The sequence below is a fragment of the Portunus trituberculatus genome, chromosome 38, assembly GCF_017591435.1.
Source record: "Portunus trituberculatus isolate SZX2019 chromosome 38, ASM1759143v1, whole genome shotgun sequence".
In the NCBI taxonomy this organism is placed as follows: domain Eukaryota; kingdom Metazoa; phylum Arthropoda; class Malacostraca; order Decapoda; family Portunidae; genus Portunus; species Portunus trituberculatus.
This window is the reverse complement of record NC_059292.1, coordinates 13,281,153-13,301,834: the sequence shown is the minus strand read 5'-3', so window position 1 is coordinate 13,301,834 and position 20,682 is coordinate 13,281,153. Positions and strand designations below refer to the sequence as shown.

Below are 20,682 nucleotides of genomic sequence, written 5' to 3'. Positions count from 1 at the left end.
ATTCAATCATCAAAAAAACTTAAATTAGGAAAGGGACACTCCACAAATTCCTTATCTTTGTTGAGGTACTCAAAGATTTGTGAGTACATTGAATTTATCCAAGTGTTGTAGAAATTCACCTAACACTGCCTCAACTCATTCAAGCTGGTTTGAAGTGTGTGGCGGCTGCACCAATTACTAGAGTAAAGGGAATCAAACACTTATTTATTTGTTCTTATTCTTAATCTTATTTTTACTTACTTTCTGCACATATTTTGTGGGTATTTTAGAGTCATATTCTCCCCTACATGGAGGGAAGTTTCATACATAGAGATGAGGTTTTAAATGAATGAAGCAAGAAAGATATGGAGAGAAATTAACAGTGTGTTTAGTTATGGTATGCAGCACCATGAAAATGAATGAAAGGAGGAGATAACACAGGATTCAAAGTAATCTAGAGGTGTCAGAGGACCATGTATTTAGTAACGCATTTAGTTTGTGGCAAAATATTAGGTGTATATGAACAAAGCATGTTGTAAATAAATAAGTCCTTGAAATATGATAATTGAGTATTGAGTTGACAGGGCAGAGTGTGAATGATGTGTGTTGGAATTTGTAGTCATGTCAGGATCACTTTGTGTGAGACTGTTGGTCAAGTATGTAGATAAATGCTGCTTTGCCTCATTTCTTCATTCTTTTACTTCAAATATGCCCTGTGCATTTACAAATCTTAGCTTGACTTTGCAGTAAATTTAAGTGAGTTAATTAATTTATAATGGACCAGACTACATTCATTCCTTCGCTACTAATGGGTGGCGCATATTGTTCCTAAAGAATGGCTTCAGTATAATGAGAGAATCTTGCTGCATTTACAGCACAGAGGCTGATCAGTGATCAGTGACTGATTATGATGCCATTGATGATTCTGATACATAATAATAAATAGAAATGTAATAGATAAAATACATAAATGATAAATGATAATTAAGATAATGATCATGATAATAATGATAATAATAATAATAATTGTAATAATGATAATTGAGTATTGAGTTGACAGGGCAGAGTGTGAATGATGTGTGTTGGAATTTGTAGTCATGTCAGGATCACTTTGTGTGAGACTGTTGGTCAAGTATGTAGATAAATGCTGCTTTGCCTCATTTCTTCATTCTTTTACTTCAAATATGCCCTGTGCATTTACAAATCTTAGCTTGACTTTGCAGTAAATTTAAGTGAGTTAATTAATTTATAATGGACCGGACTACATTCATTCCTTCGCTACTAATGGGTGGCGCATATTGTTCCTAAAGAATGGCTTCAGTATAATGAGAGAATCTTGCTGCATTTACAGCACAGAGGCTGATCAGTGATCAGTGACTGATTATGATGCCATTGATGATTCTGATACATAATAATAAATAGAAATGTAATAGATAAAATACATAAATGATAAATGATAATTAAGATAATGATCATGATAATAATGATAATAATAATAATAATTGTAATAATAATGATAATAATAATCATAATAATGATAATAGTAATAATAATGATAATGAAAGGAAATGAACTCAGTATATACATGGATACATACTGACCTATCCAAAGAAAGGCAGCTATACTTGTGTGCAGTGTGATTGAGTGCCCATCCAACGTGCGTAAAAGAAATATTGTACAACAGTAAATCATGTAGTGAGGAAGATCTGCATTGGGTAACCAATAATCCAATATTGTATTTGTGGTGGGTTGATGCGATAATGCTCACCTGTGGTGAAGATGATAATGGGATCAGATGATAAAGATTAGAGGTTAAGAAATGGGATGTATAGATGGTGTGAAGAGAGTGTTTGCTGTAAAAAGGAATGTTTGTGGAGCAACTCAAAATGATTATGAATGGAGAACAGTTGCTGATGTGTGAATTTAATGTAGTCTCTATAACCTCTGTAAAAGGTTCGCAGCATTTGGTTTAATTACATGGTGTTATCAGATACAGAAGACAATAGGGCTATCAGCAAGGCTATATTATGCATATGGCAATGGCCCTTGTGGTTGGTGAGAACCTGTCCTGTCTTAACTCCACAGTCCTACAGACTAAGGATAGCCATGATCTTGACTAAGGTTCCTTGAACAGAAAAACTTACCAGGGCCCAACACTTGTTGCCTACCATAGTTTTCATTGGATCGTTTCACCCAATGCTACCTATTCTTGTATATGTAAATGTAACATGAGTATCTGTAATGTGATTTATATTACAAATAATTAAATGTAAAATGCTGTTTAATTTGATAGATGATATTACTGTGGAACTTTAGATTTTAAACATCTTGGAATTGTGTATTCCTGAATTTTGAAAAATGCAAAATTTGGAGCACTTCTAGTACTGATTATTCCAAATATAGGTTCCTTAACTTATATTTTCTCTTTGGTGGGTTGGATCCCTTTATTTAACTTTACTCTCTGATGTTACCACACTTGTCTGGGCAAAAACTTCTTGTGTGCCATACAGAATATGCTTTTTATTTAGATAAAGGAAAGGCTTCATGAATTTGATTATATATATATATATATATATATATATATATATATATATATATATATATATATATATATATATATATATATATGAAAATATTATACACATATTCCTTATTGGATGGTGTCATCAAATTTGATATATTGTAATTTTATGACTTTGATAATTTTGTTCATATATAAAACTTCTTGTGTGCCATACAGAATATGCTTTTTATTTAGATAAAGGAAAGGCTTCATGAATTTGATTATATATATATATATATATATATATATATATATATATATATATATATATATATATATATATATATATATATATATATATATATATGAAAATATTATACACATATTCCTTATTGGATGGTGTCATCAAATTTGATATATTGTAATTTTATGACTTTGATAATTTTGTTCATATATATTAGTTTTAAAGTTTCATAAACAAAGGAGTTTGGTGTACCTTTCTCAAGAGTGGTTGTCCTATTTTGTAGTCTCTGTGAAAAGTGACCGTCTTACCAAGATATTTATAGTCAAAGCATTGTGTATGAATATATAAGTAATGAATGAATAATGCTAGTCATTCTATTACAGTCATCCAGAGTTTGATGGGCTGCCTACTGTATGTGAAGGGTGGCTTGGAGCATTCCCCTTACACGGATCTCTTGGGTTCCCATCAGTGGTCTGAGATCTGTGAGGTGTTCACCCGTGATGCCTGTGCTCTACTTGGTCTTTCAGTAGATAGCTCCTTGGCTGTTTGGTGAGTTGTTTAAGCCTTATGGTCACATATAGGAAAAATTGATAGGATAATATGATTTAATGTGAGAAAAATGATTTCTGGTAACGGAAGAGCGAGACCTTGAATGATGTTCTGAGACAAAATAAATAAATATATGTCAGAGCCATTTAAGGGCTTGTTGATTGCATAAAAGGAAAGTTAGTAGACTAGAAGATTGTAAAGAGAAATGATTAAGAATTAGACTCATTTTGAAACCTACCAATTTTTCTTCATTGTTTTTTTTTATTTTTTAATTTTTAGGTAAAGGGAACTACATATTTTTAAGGTTTGGAGCTATGAAATTTATTCTAATGTGAATACTTATTTGGCAGTTGCAAGTAATTATTTCTTTTCATAGTTGATATATTTCATAATGCTATCTCCTATCTCTGTTTTGTAAATAGTAAATGAAATGGCATATTTAACGTGGATATGGAATTCCTCATGCAGTTGTATAATATCAGTATAGTGCTTAGAAACAGTGAAATTAAATTAGTTTCAAGTGTTGCAAGTGTCCATGAATTAGGTTTCATGTATTTATTCTCTGGACAAGAACTTTGTTTTTATATTTCTGTGATCCAGTTAGGATGAAAGTGCAAGGATTCTCATTTTCTGCAGAATGCATATGAATAACATTTCCTTTTCAGTGTCAATGCGGGGTGTACAGCTCTGCCTGTACTGCTGAACATCAAGCAGGTTATGCAGCAGCGAGCTGTACACAACATGTGGAACACTAAAGAGGAGTTGCCAGTAAGTATGTGATGACAGGCAGTCTCACTATTGGCAACATGTATGACACTTGTTGCATGCTTATGAAAGCTCTTGAAACTAAGTATCTTTTGCAATGTAAGTTGAATAATTATTCCAATTAAATCTATAGAAGCATCTTTCCAAAGCTAAAGCAGACTTTAATTTTTCATAGAGTTTTGTTGATGTACTAAACAGATTTATACCCTTCAGAGATCATTCCATCATTGATGATATGCTGCTTGTAAAGTTTTCCCAGCATGCTTGCTTGCTGTTACAGTGTACAGGGCCTACAGCTGTTAACATATTACTTCACAGATTGAGATAGACTTGGGCCCATCATCACGCTATCACTCCATATTTGCTTGCCCAATATTGCGGCAGCAGTCAACAGAAAGCAATCCTCCAATGCGCCTCATATGTGGCCACGTCATCTCTCGAGATGCTCTCAACAAACTCACAACTAGCGCCAAGTGAGTTTTTGTGCCGGCTTTTAATGTTACTGTAATTGAATAATTTACAGAAAAGTCACAAAACATGGGATTTTGGTTTTCATTTGTCACTCATACCTTTTTATATTGTTAAATTAATTAAAATGTAGTAATTGCTGCTAATGCATTACAGGGCATTCATTTTTACTTTGTGATTATATAATCACTTATTCCCGAATGAATATCACATGATTTTACTTTTAAGTTGGTATATTGAAAATAGGCCTTTATTTACTGATGTTACAATTAGTTTTTTTTTATATTGGAAACTTTGGAAATGAGACTTTCCTGTGTGTGTAATTTTTTTGATTTGCAAGTATAGGTAAGGAGGAACAGTATTAACCCCCTTCAGTACTGGGATGCATTTTTACCTTGAGTTTTGGGTAAGATTAGATGATTTTATTTGCATTAGGAACGGTCTGTAGAGGTCAGAAGAGTCTTCACTATTCTGATACCCACATAAACTTCTGAAGATGTATAAAATCACCAAATAGTAATCACAAGGAATATGAAAATGCATTATGGTACTGATGGAGCATTTTCTTGAGACACCCTCCAGGTAAAAACTATCATGAGTCAAAAAGAAAAATGCACTTATTATTATATCTTACTATGAAGCATCATCCAATCACATTGCTTCTTCACACACTATTACAGTAACCCCTGCATGAATTGGACTAATTGGGGGAAAAGGCAAATTTGAGTTATCTGAAAACCTGTACTTGAGTTTTTTTTTTTTCACATTTTACACTCCAGATACTACCAACAGTTGATATGATCTGTGTAATGTTTTGTGTAAATAGGTACTACATATAGTACTACATACATGGCATACACACACACACACACACACACACACACACACACACACACACACACACACACACACACACACACACACACACACACACACACACACATATACAGCTCAGTGGTTAGGCGCTGGCTTCACAAGCCAGATGACCGGGTTTGATTCCCACACACCAGGTGGAGATATTTGGGTGTGTCTCCTTTCACATGTAGCGCCTGTTCACCTAGCAGTGAGTAGGTACACACATGTAAATCGAGGAGTTGTGACCTTGTTGTCCCGGTGTGTGGTGTGTGCCTGGTCTCAGGCCTATCCGAAGATCGGAAATAATGAGCTCTGAGCTCATTCCGTAGGGTAACGTCTGGCTGTCTCGTCAGAGACTGCAGCAGATCAAACAGTGAATTACACAGCTACATAAATCTGTTTGCAGATGATACGAAACTGTGCAGAGTTATAAAGCAAAAAGAGGATTGTGCAATACTGCAAGAAGACCTAAATAAGATCTGGGAATGGAGTAAAAAGTGGGAAATGGAATTCAATGTGGACAAAAGCCAAATTTGCCTTTTCCCCCAATTAGTCCAATTCATAGTAAAAAGCTGAGAAAGGAAAGATGTCTGAGAGATGTTAAAAAATATAGTTTCCCGCAAAGATGTATTGAGACGTGAAACAGTTTGAATGAAGAAGTAGTGTCAGCAACGAGTGTGCATACTTTTAAAATAAGATTGGATAAGTGTAGATATGGAGATGGGGCCACACAAGCATAAAGCCCAGGCCCTGTAAAACTACAACTAGGTAAATACACACATTCACTGCAATTACTAATAAACCGTATTATTATTATTATTATTATTATTATTATTATTATTATTATTATTATTATTATTACACATGGAAGCCTACTTTGGAAACTAGAGAACATAGGAGGACTGCGAGGAACTTTGCTCGAATGGACAAGGGATTATTTGAAGGATAGAGAAATGAGAACTGTGATCAGAGATACATACTCAACTTGGGCTAAAGTAACTAGTGGAGTGCTACAAGGGTCAGTGTTAGCCCGCATTACGTTTCAGATTTATGTAAACGACATTCACGTTGGGATAAACAGTTATATAAATTTATTCGCTGATGATGCAAAGCTGCTAAGAGTTATCAAAACCAGAGAAGGTCTTCTCAGGATATAAACAAGATCTATGAATGGAGCAAGAAGTGGAAATTGGAGTTTAATGCCAAGAAATGTCACATAATGGAACTAGGAAAGAGTAAGAGGAGACCGGTATGGAACTATTTGATGTGAAAGGAACAAATAATGAAGACGAAAGAGGAAAAAGATCTGGGAGTGATCATACAGGAAAATCTGAGCCCTGAAAAAACATATAAGTAAGATATTTGGGCTATCATATAAAATATTGACTAATATAAGAGTGGCATTTCATTACATGGATAAAGATATGCTGAAAAAATCATCACAAGCATGATACGTCCAAGGCTGGAATATGCAGCAGTGGTATGGTCTCTGAGCTCAAAAAAAGGATATAAGAAAATGGAAAGGATACAGAAGATTGCTACAAAGATGGTGCCGGAATTAAAGGACCTCACATATGAAGAACGACTGAAGGAAATGGGACTGCCAACCTCATAAGATAGAAGAGAATGTGGGGACCTAATAACAATGTACAGTGGAGACTCAATACTAGAATATAATTTGTTCCAAATGGCCGTTCGAGTATTAAAAAGTTCGACTATTGATACTTATAAATCAGGTAATTTGTTCCAGCCATTGCCAAACCCAAGTTTAGGATAAAGCAGCAGTTTAATTTTTCAGGGTTAACCTGTTTTTCATGGGCTTGTGTCCTGGCAAACACTTCTCTTCCTTTGTTAAATAGATCATGTTTGATAGTTTTTTTTTTTTTTCTCTCTCCTTCAAAACAGGCCAGTTTCATCACAATGAACCCCTAAAACTCGGGGGTGTAGAAGTAAGGCGCGTGGGAGAGGTGGTATAATCGGACACCGTGAAATCACTGTCACTGGAGTTGGTGACACAGTGACGTATAGCATATGTTTACTCCTGACTTGGGGGCTCACCGTGCCTCACAACAGAATGAATTCCAGTTCTTTTCTTGAAATTCACAAACAACCCTCTGCTTCCTTTAAAATCATCATTGGAGTCAGATGTAGTATCAGAAATAAGATCACGATCCAGCAGCGTAGCCTTCGCACAAATTATGCCTCTGACAAAGAATCACCAGCCATCTACCTTTGGTTTATCCAATCAACAATTTTCCCATTTCTTCCACTGCTGCAGGTCGCTTAAATTGCCTTTTCACACCAGTCGCCACATCAGCTCTTTTAATGAGCTGTCTTCTTCAGTATTGTGGCTACTGTAGATTTAGCCATACAATACTCAGCTGCCAGATATGGTATTCTTCCTTTATTCTCGTATTTATCAATAATCTCCTTTTTCCTTTTGATGGTTGTCACAACATTCTTGTAGGCTGATTCTCACCACTAACAAGCCTCTTCGGTGCCATTATACAGTAAGTTTCTAAATGTAAAGAAAAAAAAAAAAGAAAAAAACTGCGGAGAGAAAGCGCAGGACAATGTTATTCTTACAACAATGAAGGATAAACTGGCTGCGGTGGACCGGTAGGGCACGTGGGGCGGCGGGAAGGGAGAGACCCTTTGTTTACAGCCATGTGGATGGATGTTCGACTAATAGGTATTTTTTCGAGTATTAAGTTGAACTTTTGCGTTCGACTATTGAAAAGTTTGACTATTCAGACATTAGAGTATTGAGTCTCCACTGCATAAGATAGTCAATGATATTGAAAAGATAGACAAAGAAGACCTGGTGCTGTTGACAGAAGATGGAATGACAAGAGGACATGAAAAGATCAGGGTGAGGCAGTGTGTGAAGGATATTGGAAAATAAAGTTTTCCACACAGAACGGTGGAAAAATGGAATGCATTGGATAATGAAGTTTTTACAGCACATAATGTGTATAACTTTAAGGAAAGATGAGATAAATGGAGATGTGGAGACAGGACACACACACACACACACACACACACACACACACACACACACACACACACACACACACACACACACACACACACACACACACACACACACACACACACACACACACACACACACACACACACAAGCCACTGGTAATGGAACAGAAAGGGATTATGAAGGAGTTTCAAGTAACTGTGGAGGAGATCAAGAATATGATAGGGAGTCTAGAAGTGAGAAAAGCTGTGGGACCTGATGGGGTATCAGGATGGATTTTAAGAGAATGCAGGGAGCAACTGGCAGAAAAAGTTTGTGAAGTAATTGATGCCTCATTAAGGGAAGGTGTAGTGCCCCAAGACTGGAAAAGAGCTAACATTGTCCCAATTTATAAATCAGGTAACAAGAGAGACCCATTGAACTATAGACCAGTGTCACTTACAAGTGTGGTAGCTAAGATGTGTGAGAGGGTGGTGAAGAATAGATGGACAGACTTCTTGGAGAAAAATGACATACTTTGTGAGTGTCAATTTGGTTTTAGAAAAGGGCGTTCATGCACGACAAACCTGATATGTTACTATTCGAGGGTGATAGATGTAATACAGGAAAGAGATGGTTGGGCTGATGGAATATATCTGGATTTAAAAAGGCCTTTGATAAGGTACCACACGGAGACTGATCTGGAAACTTGAAATGGTAGGAGGAGTGCATGGCAGTTTACTAAAATGGATGGAAGACTTTTGGTAGGAAGAGAAATGAGAACAATAATTAAGGACAGACCATCAGAATGGGGCTTGGTGGAGAGTGGAGTTCCACAGGGATCAGTGTTGGCACCAGTAATGTTTGCGGTCTACATAAATGACATGGTGGATGGGGTGTCCAGTTATGTGAGCCTATTTGCAGACGATGCAAAATTGTTAAGAAAAGTGAGATGTGACAAAGATTGCGAACTACTCCAGGAAGACTTGGACAGAATATGGAAATGGAGCTGTACATGGCAAATGGAGTTCAACACGACAAAATGCAAGAAATTAGAGTTTGGCAAGAGTGAAAGAAGAATCAGGAGTATGTACAAGATAGGAAATGAAGACATAAAACCAGTCATGAAGAAAAAGACCTTGGGGTGACAATTACCAATGACCTATCGCCAGAGAGACATATAAACAAAATAATTGGAGAAGTATTGAACTTATTGAGGAACATAAGAGTGGCGTTCGTATATTTAGATGAAGAAATGATGAAGAAAATAATTACTGCAATGATAAGACCAAGGCTTGAATATGCAACAATACAGTGGGCTCGAACTTAAAGAAACACATAAGGAAACTAGAGAAAGTACAGAGGGCTGCAACAAAATGGTGCCTGACTTAAGAGATTTGACTTATGAAGACAGACTGAACAGAATGCAACTTCCGACCCTGGAAAACAGAAGAGAAAGGGGAGACCTGATAGCAATATACAGAGTGATGATTGGCATGGAAAAATGGATAGGGAAGATCTGTGTATGTGGAATGAAAGAATGTCGAGAGGGCATGGGAAAAACTAAAATGGCCACTTATAGGAGAGATGTGAAAAATATAGCTTCCTCATAGAAGGGTGGAAGCATGGAATAGTTTAGACGTGGAAGTGGTCAACGCAAGGAATATTCATGATTTTAAGAAAAAGCTGGACATTAGTAGATATGGAGACGGGACAGTACGAGCATAGCTCTTTTCCGTATGTTACAATTAGGTAAATACAATTAGGTAAATACACACACACACACACACACACACACACACACACACACACACACACACACACACACACACACACACACACACACACAATATTTTTCTCATATATAAATGACATGCCAGAGGGAGTGAACAGCTGCATAAATCTGTTTATGGACGATGAAACTGTGCAGAGTCATTAAACAAAAGAGGATTGTGAAATACTACAGGAAGACTTAAACAAGATCTGGAAATGGAGCAAAAATGGAGATGGAATTCAATGTGGACAAAAGCCATGTCATGGAAATGGGAAAAAGTGAAAGACGACCAGTGGGAATCTATAAGATGGGAGATGGAGTAGAACTAGAAAAAGTAAAAAGGAAAAGGACTTGGGAGTGACAATGGAAGAAAATAATCAAGGTTAGCCATATTGATAGAATTTTCAGAGACATAAATTTGCTAAGGAATATTGGAGTAGCATTTCACTATATGGACAAGAAATGATGAAGAAATTGATAAGTACTAAAATAAGACCTAGATTGAATATGCAGGAGTTGTGTGGACTAAAAAAAGAAACACATAAGAAAATTGGAGAGACTACAAAAATGGCTACAAGAATGGTTCCAGAATTTAAAGGGATGGCATATGAGGAGAGACTAAAGGCAATGGATCTACCAACCTTGGAGCAGAGAAGAGAGAGAGGGGATCTGATACAAGTTTATAAATTGATTAACGGAATGGATGAAGTGGATAATGAGAAACTCCTGAGAGAAGAATATGACTTTAGAAGCACAAGATGATAGTAAGAAACTAAGGAAGGGACGATGTCTGAGAGATGTTAAAAAATTTAGTTTCCCGCAAAGATGTGTTGAGACTTGGAACAGTTTGAGTGAGGAAGTGGTATCAGCAAAGAGTGTACATAGTTTTAAGGAAAAATTGGATAAGTGTAGATATGGAGAGGAAAAGAGCATAAAGGCCCTGTAAAACTACAACTAGGTAAAACTAGGTAAATACACACACACACACACATTTGCTGAGGAATAATGGAGTAGCATTTCACTACATGGACAAAGAAATGATGAAGAAATTGATAAATACTATAATAAGACCTAGATTGGAATATGCAGGAGTAGTGTGGACCCCTCATAAAAAGAAACACTAGAAAATTGGAGAGGCTACAAAAAATGGCTACAAGAATGGTCCCAGATCTTGAAGGAATGACATATGAGGAGAGACTAAAGGCTATGGATCTACCAACCTTGGAACAAAGAAGGGAGAGAGGAGACCTGATACAAGTCTATAAATTGATCAACGGAATGGACCAAGTGGATAATGAGAAACTGATCTTGAGAGAAGAATATGACATGAAGCACAAGATGATAGTAAAAAGCTGAGAAAGGGAAGATGTCTGAGAGATATAAAAAAATAGTTTCCAGAGATATATTGAGATGGAACAGTTTAGATGAAGAAGTAGTGTCTGCAAAGTGTGACACTTTTAAAGAAAGATTGAATAAGTGTAGATATGGAGACGGGGTCACACGAGATAAAGAGGCCCTGAAAACTACAACTAGGTAAATACAACTAGGTAAATACACACACACACACACACACACACACACACACACACACACACACACACACACACACACAATGTGTGTGGTGGAAACAAAGTTAAGGCCCGAAATAAAGTTAGATTGGTTTGATGTCAAACACTACAGAGTATGGAGAAATTATAGAAAAAATAAAGGTGGTGGTGATATAATGGTTCTTACTAAGGAAGATCTGATAGTGAAGGAGGTGAACTATAGTAAGGGAAATGAGGAAGTGATAAGTATGCTTATAACAGATGGCAAGAGGGACATTAATATTATAACAGTATACATACCACCCAGAACCAGTGCTTGGGAATATGAACAGTATCAAATAGTGATGAGAAATACTCTAGACAGAATGAAGCAAGAACTCATCAGAAAGGATAGAGTGATGATAGTCGGAGACTTTAATTGTAAAGAAATAGTGTGGGAAGACTACGAAGTGGTGAACGGTGGTGAGTGGGCAGAGGAATTGTTAAAGGTAGCAACAAATAACTTGATGACACAGTGGGTGAGATCACCAACAAGGTGCAGGGGACAAGATGTTGCAGCAAGGTTGGATTTGGTATTTACCAGGGCATCTCTAAAAGAGGAAATTGAACATGAATGTCCCTTGGGGAAAAGCGATCATGATGTCCTAAGCTTTGAGCTGGATACAGAATTAAGCACAGATAAGATTGTGGAACACAGGGAGGAAAAATTAAATTATACTAGGGCAAATTATAACCATATAAGGGAGTTCTTTAATGAAATTGACTGGTCTGTGGTATACCAGGAAAGGGATATGCAATTGAAATACGATAAATTTATGGATTTATATAACTCTGCTGTGAAAAGTTTGTGCCATATCACAGAAAGAGGACTTTAAATAATAAACAGTGGTTTAATAGAAATTGTGAAGAAGCAAAAAAGAACAAAGAAAAGGCATGGAAGAAACTTAAGAAAAACAGTGATGTATTATCAAGAGAAGTTTACAAAACAGCAAGGAATAGATATGTTGAAGTAAGGAGAACAGCACAGAAGGAATATGAACAGAGGGTGGTGGAAAACTGTGATAGTGACCCAAAATGTTTTACAAATTCATAAATGGAAAACTAAATAAAAGGGAGGCAATAGAAAAGGTAAAAATGGGAAGAAGTATATGAGGATGCTGGAGATATAGCTGAAATTTTGAACGACAACTTTTGCAAAGTGTTTACAAAGGAGGAGCATTTTATGGGAGGAAGGCCTACGGAAATAAAGCAAATGCAGGACATCATGGTTACTAAGGAAGATGTAAGGAAAATTATAAGCAATCTGGATATTAATAAATCAATGGGGCCTGATGGCATATCTGGGAGGTTGCTAAAAGAATGTAAGGATCAATTGTTGAACCCTATATTTGATATTGTGGAAACCTCCATACGAACAGGATTAGTCCCGAAAGAGTGGAAAAGAGCTGACATTGTGCCTATATATAAGAATGGTAGTAGAATGGAACCGTTAAATTATAGACCAGTATCGTTGACTAGTATATTGTGCAAGGTATGTGAAGAAGTAATTAAAGCTAAGTGGAGTGAGTATCTAGAAAGTGAAAACATTCTGAGTGAAAGGCAGTTTGGTTTCAGAAAAGGAAGATCGTGTGTATCCAATTTATTATGTTTTTATTCAAGAGTGACTGACATACTACAACATAGAGAGGGATGGGTGGATGCTATCTACCTGGACTTGAGAAAGGCCTTTGATAAAGTACCACACAATAGACTGATGTGGAAACTAAAGAAGATTGGAGGAGTAAATGATAAACTAGCAAAATGGATGGAAAATTACTTAGTGGGAAGAGAAATGAGAACAGTGGTGAGAGGAAGGAAGTCCGAGTGGAAGAAGGTAACCAGTGGAGTTCCACAAGGGTCAGTGCTTGGTCCCATCATGTTTTTGATTTATGTTAATGATATGCCAGTAGGAATTGACAGTTACATGAACATGTTTGTGGACGATACTAAAATTATGAGGAGAGTAAAGAATGTGGAAGATTGTAACAAGTTACAGGAAGATCTTGATAAAATATATGAGTGGAGTAAAGAGTGGCAGATGGAATTTAATATAAACAAGACCCATGTTATGAAAATGGGAAGAAGTAGATACAGACCAAACAGGGATTACAGGCTGGGTGATGAGAAAATTAAAGAGACCAATGAGGAGAAAGACTTAGGAGTAACCGTGCAAAACACTTTGTCACCGGAGAAACACATTAACAAGATATTTTGGAAAACATATAACATGCTTCAAAATATTGGCCTTGCATTCCACTACCTAGATGAAGGAATGATGAAGAAGATATTATGTACCTTAATAAGACCCCAGTTAGAATATGCAGCTTGTGTCTGGTCACCGCATATGAAGAAAAATGTGAAGAAGGTGGAAAGGGAACAGAGGCTGGCAACAAGGATGGTACCAGGACTCAGGGAGTTAGACTATGAGGAAAGACTGAGGAAGCTGGGGCTGACCACACTAGAAGAGAGAAGAACAAGAGGAGACATGATAACTATGTATAAATTGGTGAACAAGATTGACATAATGGACAGAGACTTGATAAAGGTGACCGCAAGTAATTACCTCTGAGGACATGGAAAAAAACTAATAAAGGGCATCCGTCTAAATGACGTGAGAAAGTACAGTTTCCCGCATCGTAGTATTGATAAGTGGAATAAACTGAGCAGTGATGTCGTTGACGCGGTGTGTGTCAATCAGATGAAAGAGAGATATGACAGGAGTGGACAAGGAGACATGACACAGAGAGCTTAGCTTGGGCCCTGTAATACACAAATAGGTAAATACAAATAGGTAAATACACACACACACACACACACACACACACACACACACACACACACACACACACACACACACACACACACACACATTAGAAATATACCTTTTATGCAAGTGAAAACTGAGGTAGACACTGCCTCTTTGTTGCTGTTAGCTGTGCAAACAATGCCGCAGCACACAAGCTGTTTTGCATGTAATGGCTCGGACAACTCTAATGACACTGAGGATGTAAGATCTATCCAGAGTATTCTAGCCAGTATATCAGCCTAGTGGCTGAACATTACTCAGTCCGAGGGCAAAGAATGTCCACTTGTGCTATTGTGATAGAAGTAAAAATGATATTATGGAAAAAATGAATTACTGAAAGAGTCTGACTCATCCAATATTTGGTTTATTTGGGTCCGACTTACCCAGGGTTTACAGTACTTTGAAACTTCCTTTTTATAAACACATTACACTAGTGATTAGAGTTATTTAATCTTGCATGGTGAGGAACTCGGTGAAAGTTGCGACTTGCTACCGCTTTCTTTCTTCACAACAGAGTATTGTACCATCAGTCACTAACTTACAAAGACCAGAATATGAATGAGTCTTGTGTGTAATTATGATTTTGAGGTCCATATTAATGATTGTTATATTTTTAATATTTGATTTATTTATATAGAATTTTTAAAATGATTGCTTTTTATTAATAGATGTATTAGTATGTTGCTAGATACATGAAAACGGTAATTTATAATCTCTTAATTTACTGTGTGTTTTCCCTTCCCTGCCAGGCTGAAGTGTCCCTACTGTCCTGTGGAACAAAATCCTGCAGATGCTGTTCAAATATTCTTTTAATCACTGTCTCCTGTTTTATATATACTGTGTCAACAAATATATTTCACTGTAAGTAAGCTTTTTCACTAGTTTATATTCAAGAAATACAAATGCATTCTTTTATATCATTGTTTGATATATCTATGATCAACCAGTCATCTTCATTTCATCATTGTAAAGTAATTCTAAAGTCTGTGCTTTCATAGTGAGTAGCTGTATGTATTAGGTAATAGAACAGATCTCTCTAGAATTTTAGTATTAATGCAAGGGTATAGCAGGTTCACAGTTTTAATTACAATAGAAGTTAAACTCAGTAGACCTTTTGGCTCACGAGTGTAAATGTATACCAAGTAATACTTTCCCCTTTCTTCTTTAAGTGATGGAAATTAATGACTTAGTATTTGAGAGATGTCTATGGTTTAAGCATAATTACTGATGAAAGAAGTCAAAGTATATGGAGGGAACAGCATTCTTGCTTAGAGAAGAAATGAGTTGTGGGAAAGAGAGAACTTGTGTTTGTAAGGATTAAATGTAAGTGCAGACTTGCCTGCTATTGTTACTTCATAGAGGCATTAAAGTTGACAGATTTGAACTAGACTGTTCTAGAAGTAATTAACAACGATCCTGGTTTCTTTGCTTGCATGTACTTGTACTTCATGACTAGCAGATATGGATGTGGAACATGTGGTTTCAGATATCTTAGCTTATGAACTTACAAGCCAAAAAAATATGGTAACTTGATTGGAATTAGTATGAGAATAATGCTTAGATGTAATATAAAGATGGTGTAAGAGAATCTTTTATGTTTTGAGAACATAAAATTGCTAGAAAAAAATAAATTAGACAGACAACTAATGGATGCAGAGATAACTGGAGAGGTTTATCAGCATTGGTCTGACTAAGGTGATTAGTGATACGGATGATTTTAGTTATGATGTACTGAATAGTGTATCAGTCCTAGTTTTATGTAGATAAGAATGTGCTTTGCTTTTTAAGAGAGATTAAGGCAGTTAGTTGTGCTTTAACTGAGAAGTTTGGTTTTCACATTGTGTTAGATCTTCACCTATGCCCCATTACATCATACAGATAGTTATTCTCACATGAGGAATTTTGTAAAGGAAACACTATGTTTGTTTATAGATTTAGTTATTATTGTGTATAGAAAGTACTTATTTATATTGGGTGCTTTACCAAATTTTGTGTTTATGAATTGAAAATCTTGATAGGATTTTAGAGAATACTAGACAGTCATAATTTGATCCATCATAATATACATGTACAGTATATATTCAGTGCAGGTTCCTAATTAAATGTTGTTTATATTTTCATCTCATTCTTTTATTAGTAACTTTGAAATACATGACTCATAGAATGCAGTGCATAGACTGATACTACTGCATTCATTTTACATATACTGTGTAAATGCTTTTCAGTATATTGACTTTTTTGGGAGTGGTTTTAAAGTGAAGGCTTAGGATTATTATAAAATGAAGGTTTTTAAGTGTGGCTGTCATGCTTTTCCAGACAACACTTTGATCACCATTGTCTGTCCTCATTTTGGTTCTCTGGTCATGTAAAGGATATAGGTTTCAGGAAGGAAGATCTTATTTTAATTATATCTTGAGCAAATCTGGTTTCATGGTTAATTCTGCTAGTAATAACAAATGTTACACTCTTATAACAAAATATGTCATTCACTGACAGAAGGAAGAACATGAATCATGCAGTTGGTCTGCTTTTAACCGTGAGGCCCAGTGGCTAAGATATGAGGAAATGCTTGTGAATATATGTATTTAGGCATTTTGTCTCAGTTACACCACTGTGATGGAATATCAACCTAGTAAAACATCGTTTACATATTACTTATGCGAATTGCTTCAGATGCAATGTGTATCTGCATATAAGTCTGTAGCAAAAGTATAATTCTTTGTTTCCTATAAGTAATAGATATACTAAAACTTAGCAACATTAACATCCTCTAGTATTGCACCAAATGTGAATAATTTACTGCAATCTTCTAAGAACAATCTTCAATCTGGCCATCACTGGGTTTTTTTGTGCATGCTGGTTTAGTTTTGGAAGGAAACAAAGATATTTGCTTATGATAGACTATTTGTATATGTAGTAGAGAGAAAGAGAGCTTGGTGAAATTTTTCTCACAGGAGCAAGAGTAAGGCAGGGGTATGTGTTGTTTCATAGTTTGATATTTCTATGGTTGATTGCATGAGAGAGGGAAACCAAAGTAGAAAATACTGGGGAAAGATTGAAACTTGATTGATTGGGATGATTTATGAATTACTCAATTACCAGCAGATAGTGCAAGAAAACTTAAGAAAATTATGTACCTATAATTTTTATAGATATATGTTTGTGACAGAAACTGAAAGTGTGTACAAGAAAAAAAAAATGATAGAGGAAGTGGAAGTGTGTGACTCTACATTATTTTGTAGAAGTGTGCCGAGAAAAGGGAATGAAAAGAATGGAGGTGAAAGAATTCAGGTATGTACAGCAGAATATTGATTTTTTGTGTGAATTAGAGTCCATGAAAGTTCCCCTTGAAAACAATGTGTGCCAATTTTTTAATTCTCTTCAAATTGAAATGATTAATTTAAAATTAATTTTTGCCTTTTCTTTTAGGTGCTGTTTTAAATCAATAATTTTAATCTGATTCATGTTAACCCCTTTGCTACTGATAACATACCATAGTACGTCATATGAAATTGTTGCTACTGAACTGACAAAGTATATGTGTATGCCACCGCTCCAATAGGGCTTCATCTACTCGGTTTGTGTTTTTTTTTTATGATTCAGTGACAAAGTGACTAACTGGCACATTTTGTTTTCAGGGACATTAATTGGGTAAGTTGGCTTGTGGGGGGAGGGTTGTGAGGCCTGAGGGGAGGGATAGTGGCTGGCGGGCAGTGTCGCGTAATGGCGTTGTCATTGTCATCCTTGAGTGATTTTGAGGGAGACCTGGATCTATTAGATGAATTATAGGATTCTGAGGACAATGAATCTCAATCAGAAGGCCTTATTAGTGACTCAGATGAGGAATATTTGCCAGAAAATGACAGTGAGGCCAGTAGCTCCAAGGAAGAAAGTGATGTAAGTGGCGAGGATGACGAGCGGCCATGCAGCCCTGCACTGCATGCTTCCCTCCACACTTTCTCTCTCTTATCTGATCCCTTTGCTGACCAGTGTTCTGGTACTGTTCTGGTCCTGATTGAGGATTTTTCTGGTGTTCATCCTGATGTACCAAGGAATGACATGAGTGCTTTGAACTGCTTCCAGCTATTCATGTCAGACGAGGTGGTAGAGTCGCTGTGTTTGTGGACGAATGTCTGTGCAGCCAAGTTTTTCATGGACAACCCAGCAATAAATCCCAAAAAGTTTATGGGAAAAAAGTGGCTTGATGTCACAAGGGATGAAATGAATGTCTTTCTATGTCTGCACTCCCAACAAAACAGGTGCTTGGGGTGGGGGGTTATGTAGTGTGGGAGTGACGGGAGTCGGTAGCGAAGGGGTTAAATCAGTGTTCCAATGTATCAGGGACAAGTGTAAACATGTAAAGATGGATGAAGAAATAAGAGTCCTATGATATTGGAAGTATTATGGGATGACTTTCAAGGGTTATGAAAGGATCTTTGGCCATAAAGAGAAATTGAAGGAATTGTACTCTCAAAGAAAATGAAAATTTGTACACCAGTCAAAGAGTGTGCTGTGGAAATGAGTTATCTGTGGGGGGGGGGCATGTGGAATGACATGGTTAGGGGGATAAGAGGATAGGTAGATAGACTGCATATGTTTGCTTATTTTTATTTGTTTTAAGATTGCTATTTTTTACTAACCACTCATGGATGTACTACATGGCATCACAATTATTAGATCAATGACAGATATGATAGGAAGCATTGTCTTGCTAAAGTAATTTTGCATTTACAACCAATGAAACAATCATAATTGTTATTTAGCACTTCAAGAAAAACAGAATCTTTCCATAGTAGCATAATTTTCTAGAAACACCAATTTTGCATACTACATGAAAGGAAGACCTAACCACAACAGTAATTGGTGTTACAGTCTTCAAAGTCTTTCAATAACAAGAGGTCTTTATGAGAGAGGTTAGAATTGTATCCATTGCCTATCAAATTATTGATTAAGTGAAGCAAAATCTCATTCCAAATTGGATAGAAATACCTTAGCGACAGGAATCATCCCATGCTGTTAGATCACTGATTGTCTCACCAATTTAGCACATGAAATGCCATCATACAGCCAAGTTGCTTTGTAGACATTTTTTTTTCTCTCCATTTCATATGTATATGCACAGTAACAAGATGACTGCACTGGGCTGCTGGAGTGCCTCATCAGAATTACAAGTTAATTGTGGGGGATGTTGATAAACATGTAGTACAGTATTTTGTTTTCTTGAAAGAAATCTTAATACAACCTAGGCCCATCTGAAGTGAGTGCTTATGCTATAATTTAAGACTCATATTGCAGTACATCTGCTCCCCTCCAACATGCTAGTCAGCTGCGATTGATACATGTTACCTCATGTCATTCATGGTTCTTTTCATGCATCTTGTGTATGGTTCCTCGTGTTGCAGCAGAGTAACCTCTGGCAGCTGTGGAATTAGTTTTCATATCACGCAAAAATTATTGAAGCTTATAGGCTGTATGTAGACTTAAATAACTTAGGATAGCTACAGTAAATAAAATTCATACTTGTAATTACATTCATTACTTACCATGCGATGTGTATGTGATAGTCCAAGAGATGTGATGTATCTTGGTGTTCATTATCATTTATTTCAAATATGATCACTTCAATTCCTTGCCTTCTATACCTTCAATGGGGAAAACTATGTCATTTTGCAGTTTGTATTTTATGTAGATGTCTATAAATTTGTTATTGAACTTTTAGTTGTATTTTAATTCCATCAAGTATTTTAATTCCAATTGTGTACTATGTACATATGTGTATATTTAATTATCCATCCATAGTTTCCTTTTAACTAGAGAACTTCATGTAACAGCTTTTACCTTTGTTATTTATACAAGATAATGTAATTAGTCTATCATGATGCCATTCCTTGGAGTCATAGTATCTCAAAAGGATAGCCAAGACAGTGGATATTCCCTTTACACATGTTTTAGGTCTCTTCATGCACTTTTCAATCCTCTCATCCATCCTCTCAAAAATTTGTTTTGTCTGTATTTAATAGGTTTCACACCTGTGTGATCTACTTGAACTTTGTAATTCTTGTATGGTATTTCATTTACATCTATTCTCTCCCTGTGACTAAGCAACTCTTGAGTATACTTTGACCACTATATCTTACCTCGAACAGACATGTCAGTCAGACTCGTGCTTCAGTCATCCATTT

At 36.2% G+C, this 20,682-nt stretch overlaps 1 protein-coding gene across 2 annotated transcripts in view; it reads left to right on the top strand.

Annotated features, from left to right (window-relative positions):
• Positions 1–20,218, top strand: part of LOC123514779 (E3 ubiquitin-protein ligase RMND5A-like) — a 30,329-nt gene extending 10,111 nt beyond the window's left edge. For both annotated transcript variants that reach the window (XM_045272937.1, XM_045272936.1), the window contains exons 6-9: positions 3,110–3,275; positions 3,941–4,043; positions 4,359–4,513; positions 15,250–20,218. In XM_045272937.1, coding sequence (XP_045128872.1) covers positions 3,110–3,275; positions 3,941–4,043; positions 4,359–4,513; positions 15,250–15,313 — 488 coding nt within the window. In that variant the 3' untranslated portion in view covers positions 15,314–20,218. The remainder of the gene's footprint in view (positions 1–3,109; positions 3,276–3,940; positions 4,044–4,358; positions 4,514–15,249) is intronic.
• The last annotated feature ends 464 nt before the right edge of the window (positions 20,219–20,682 follow it).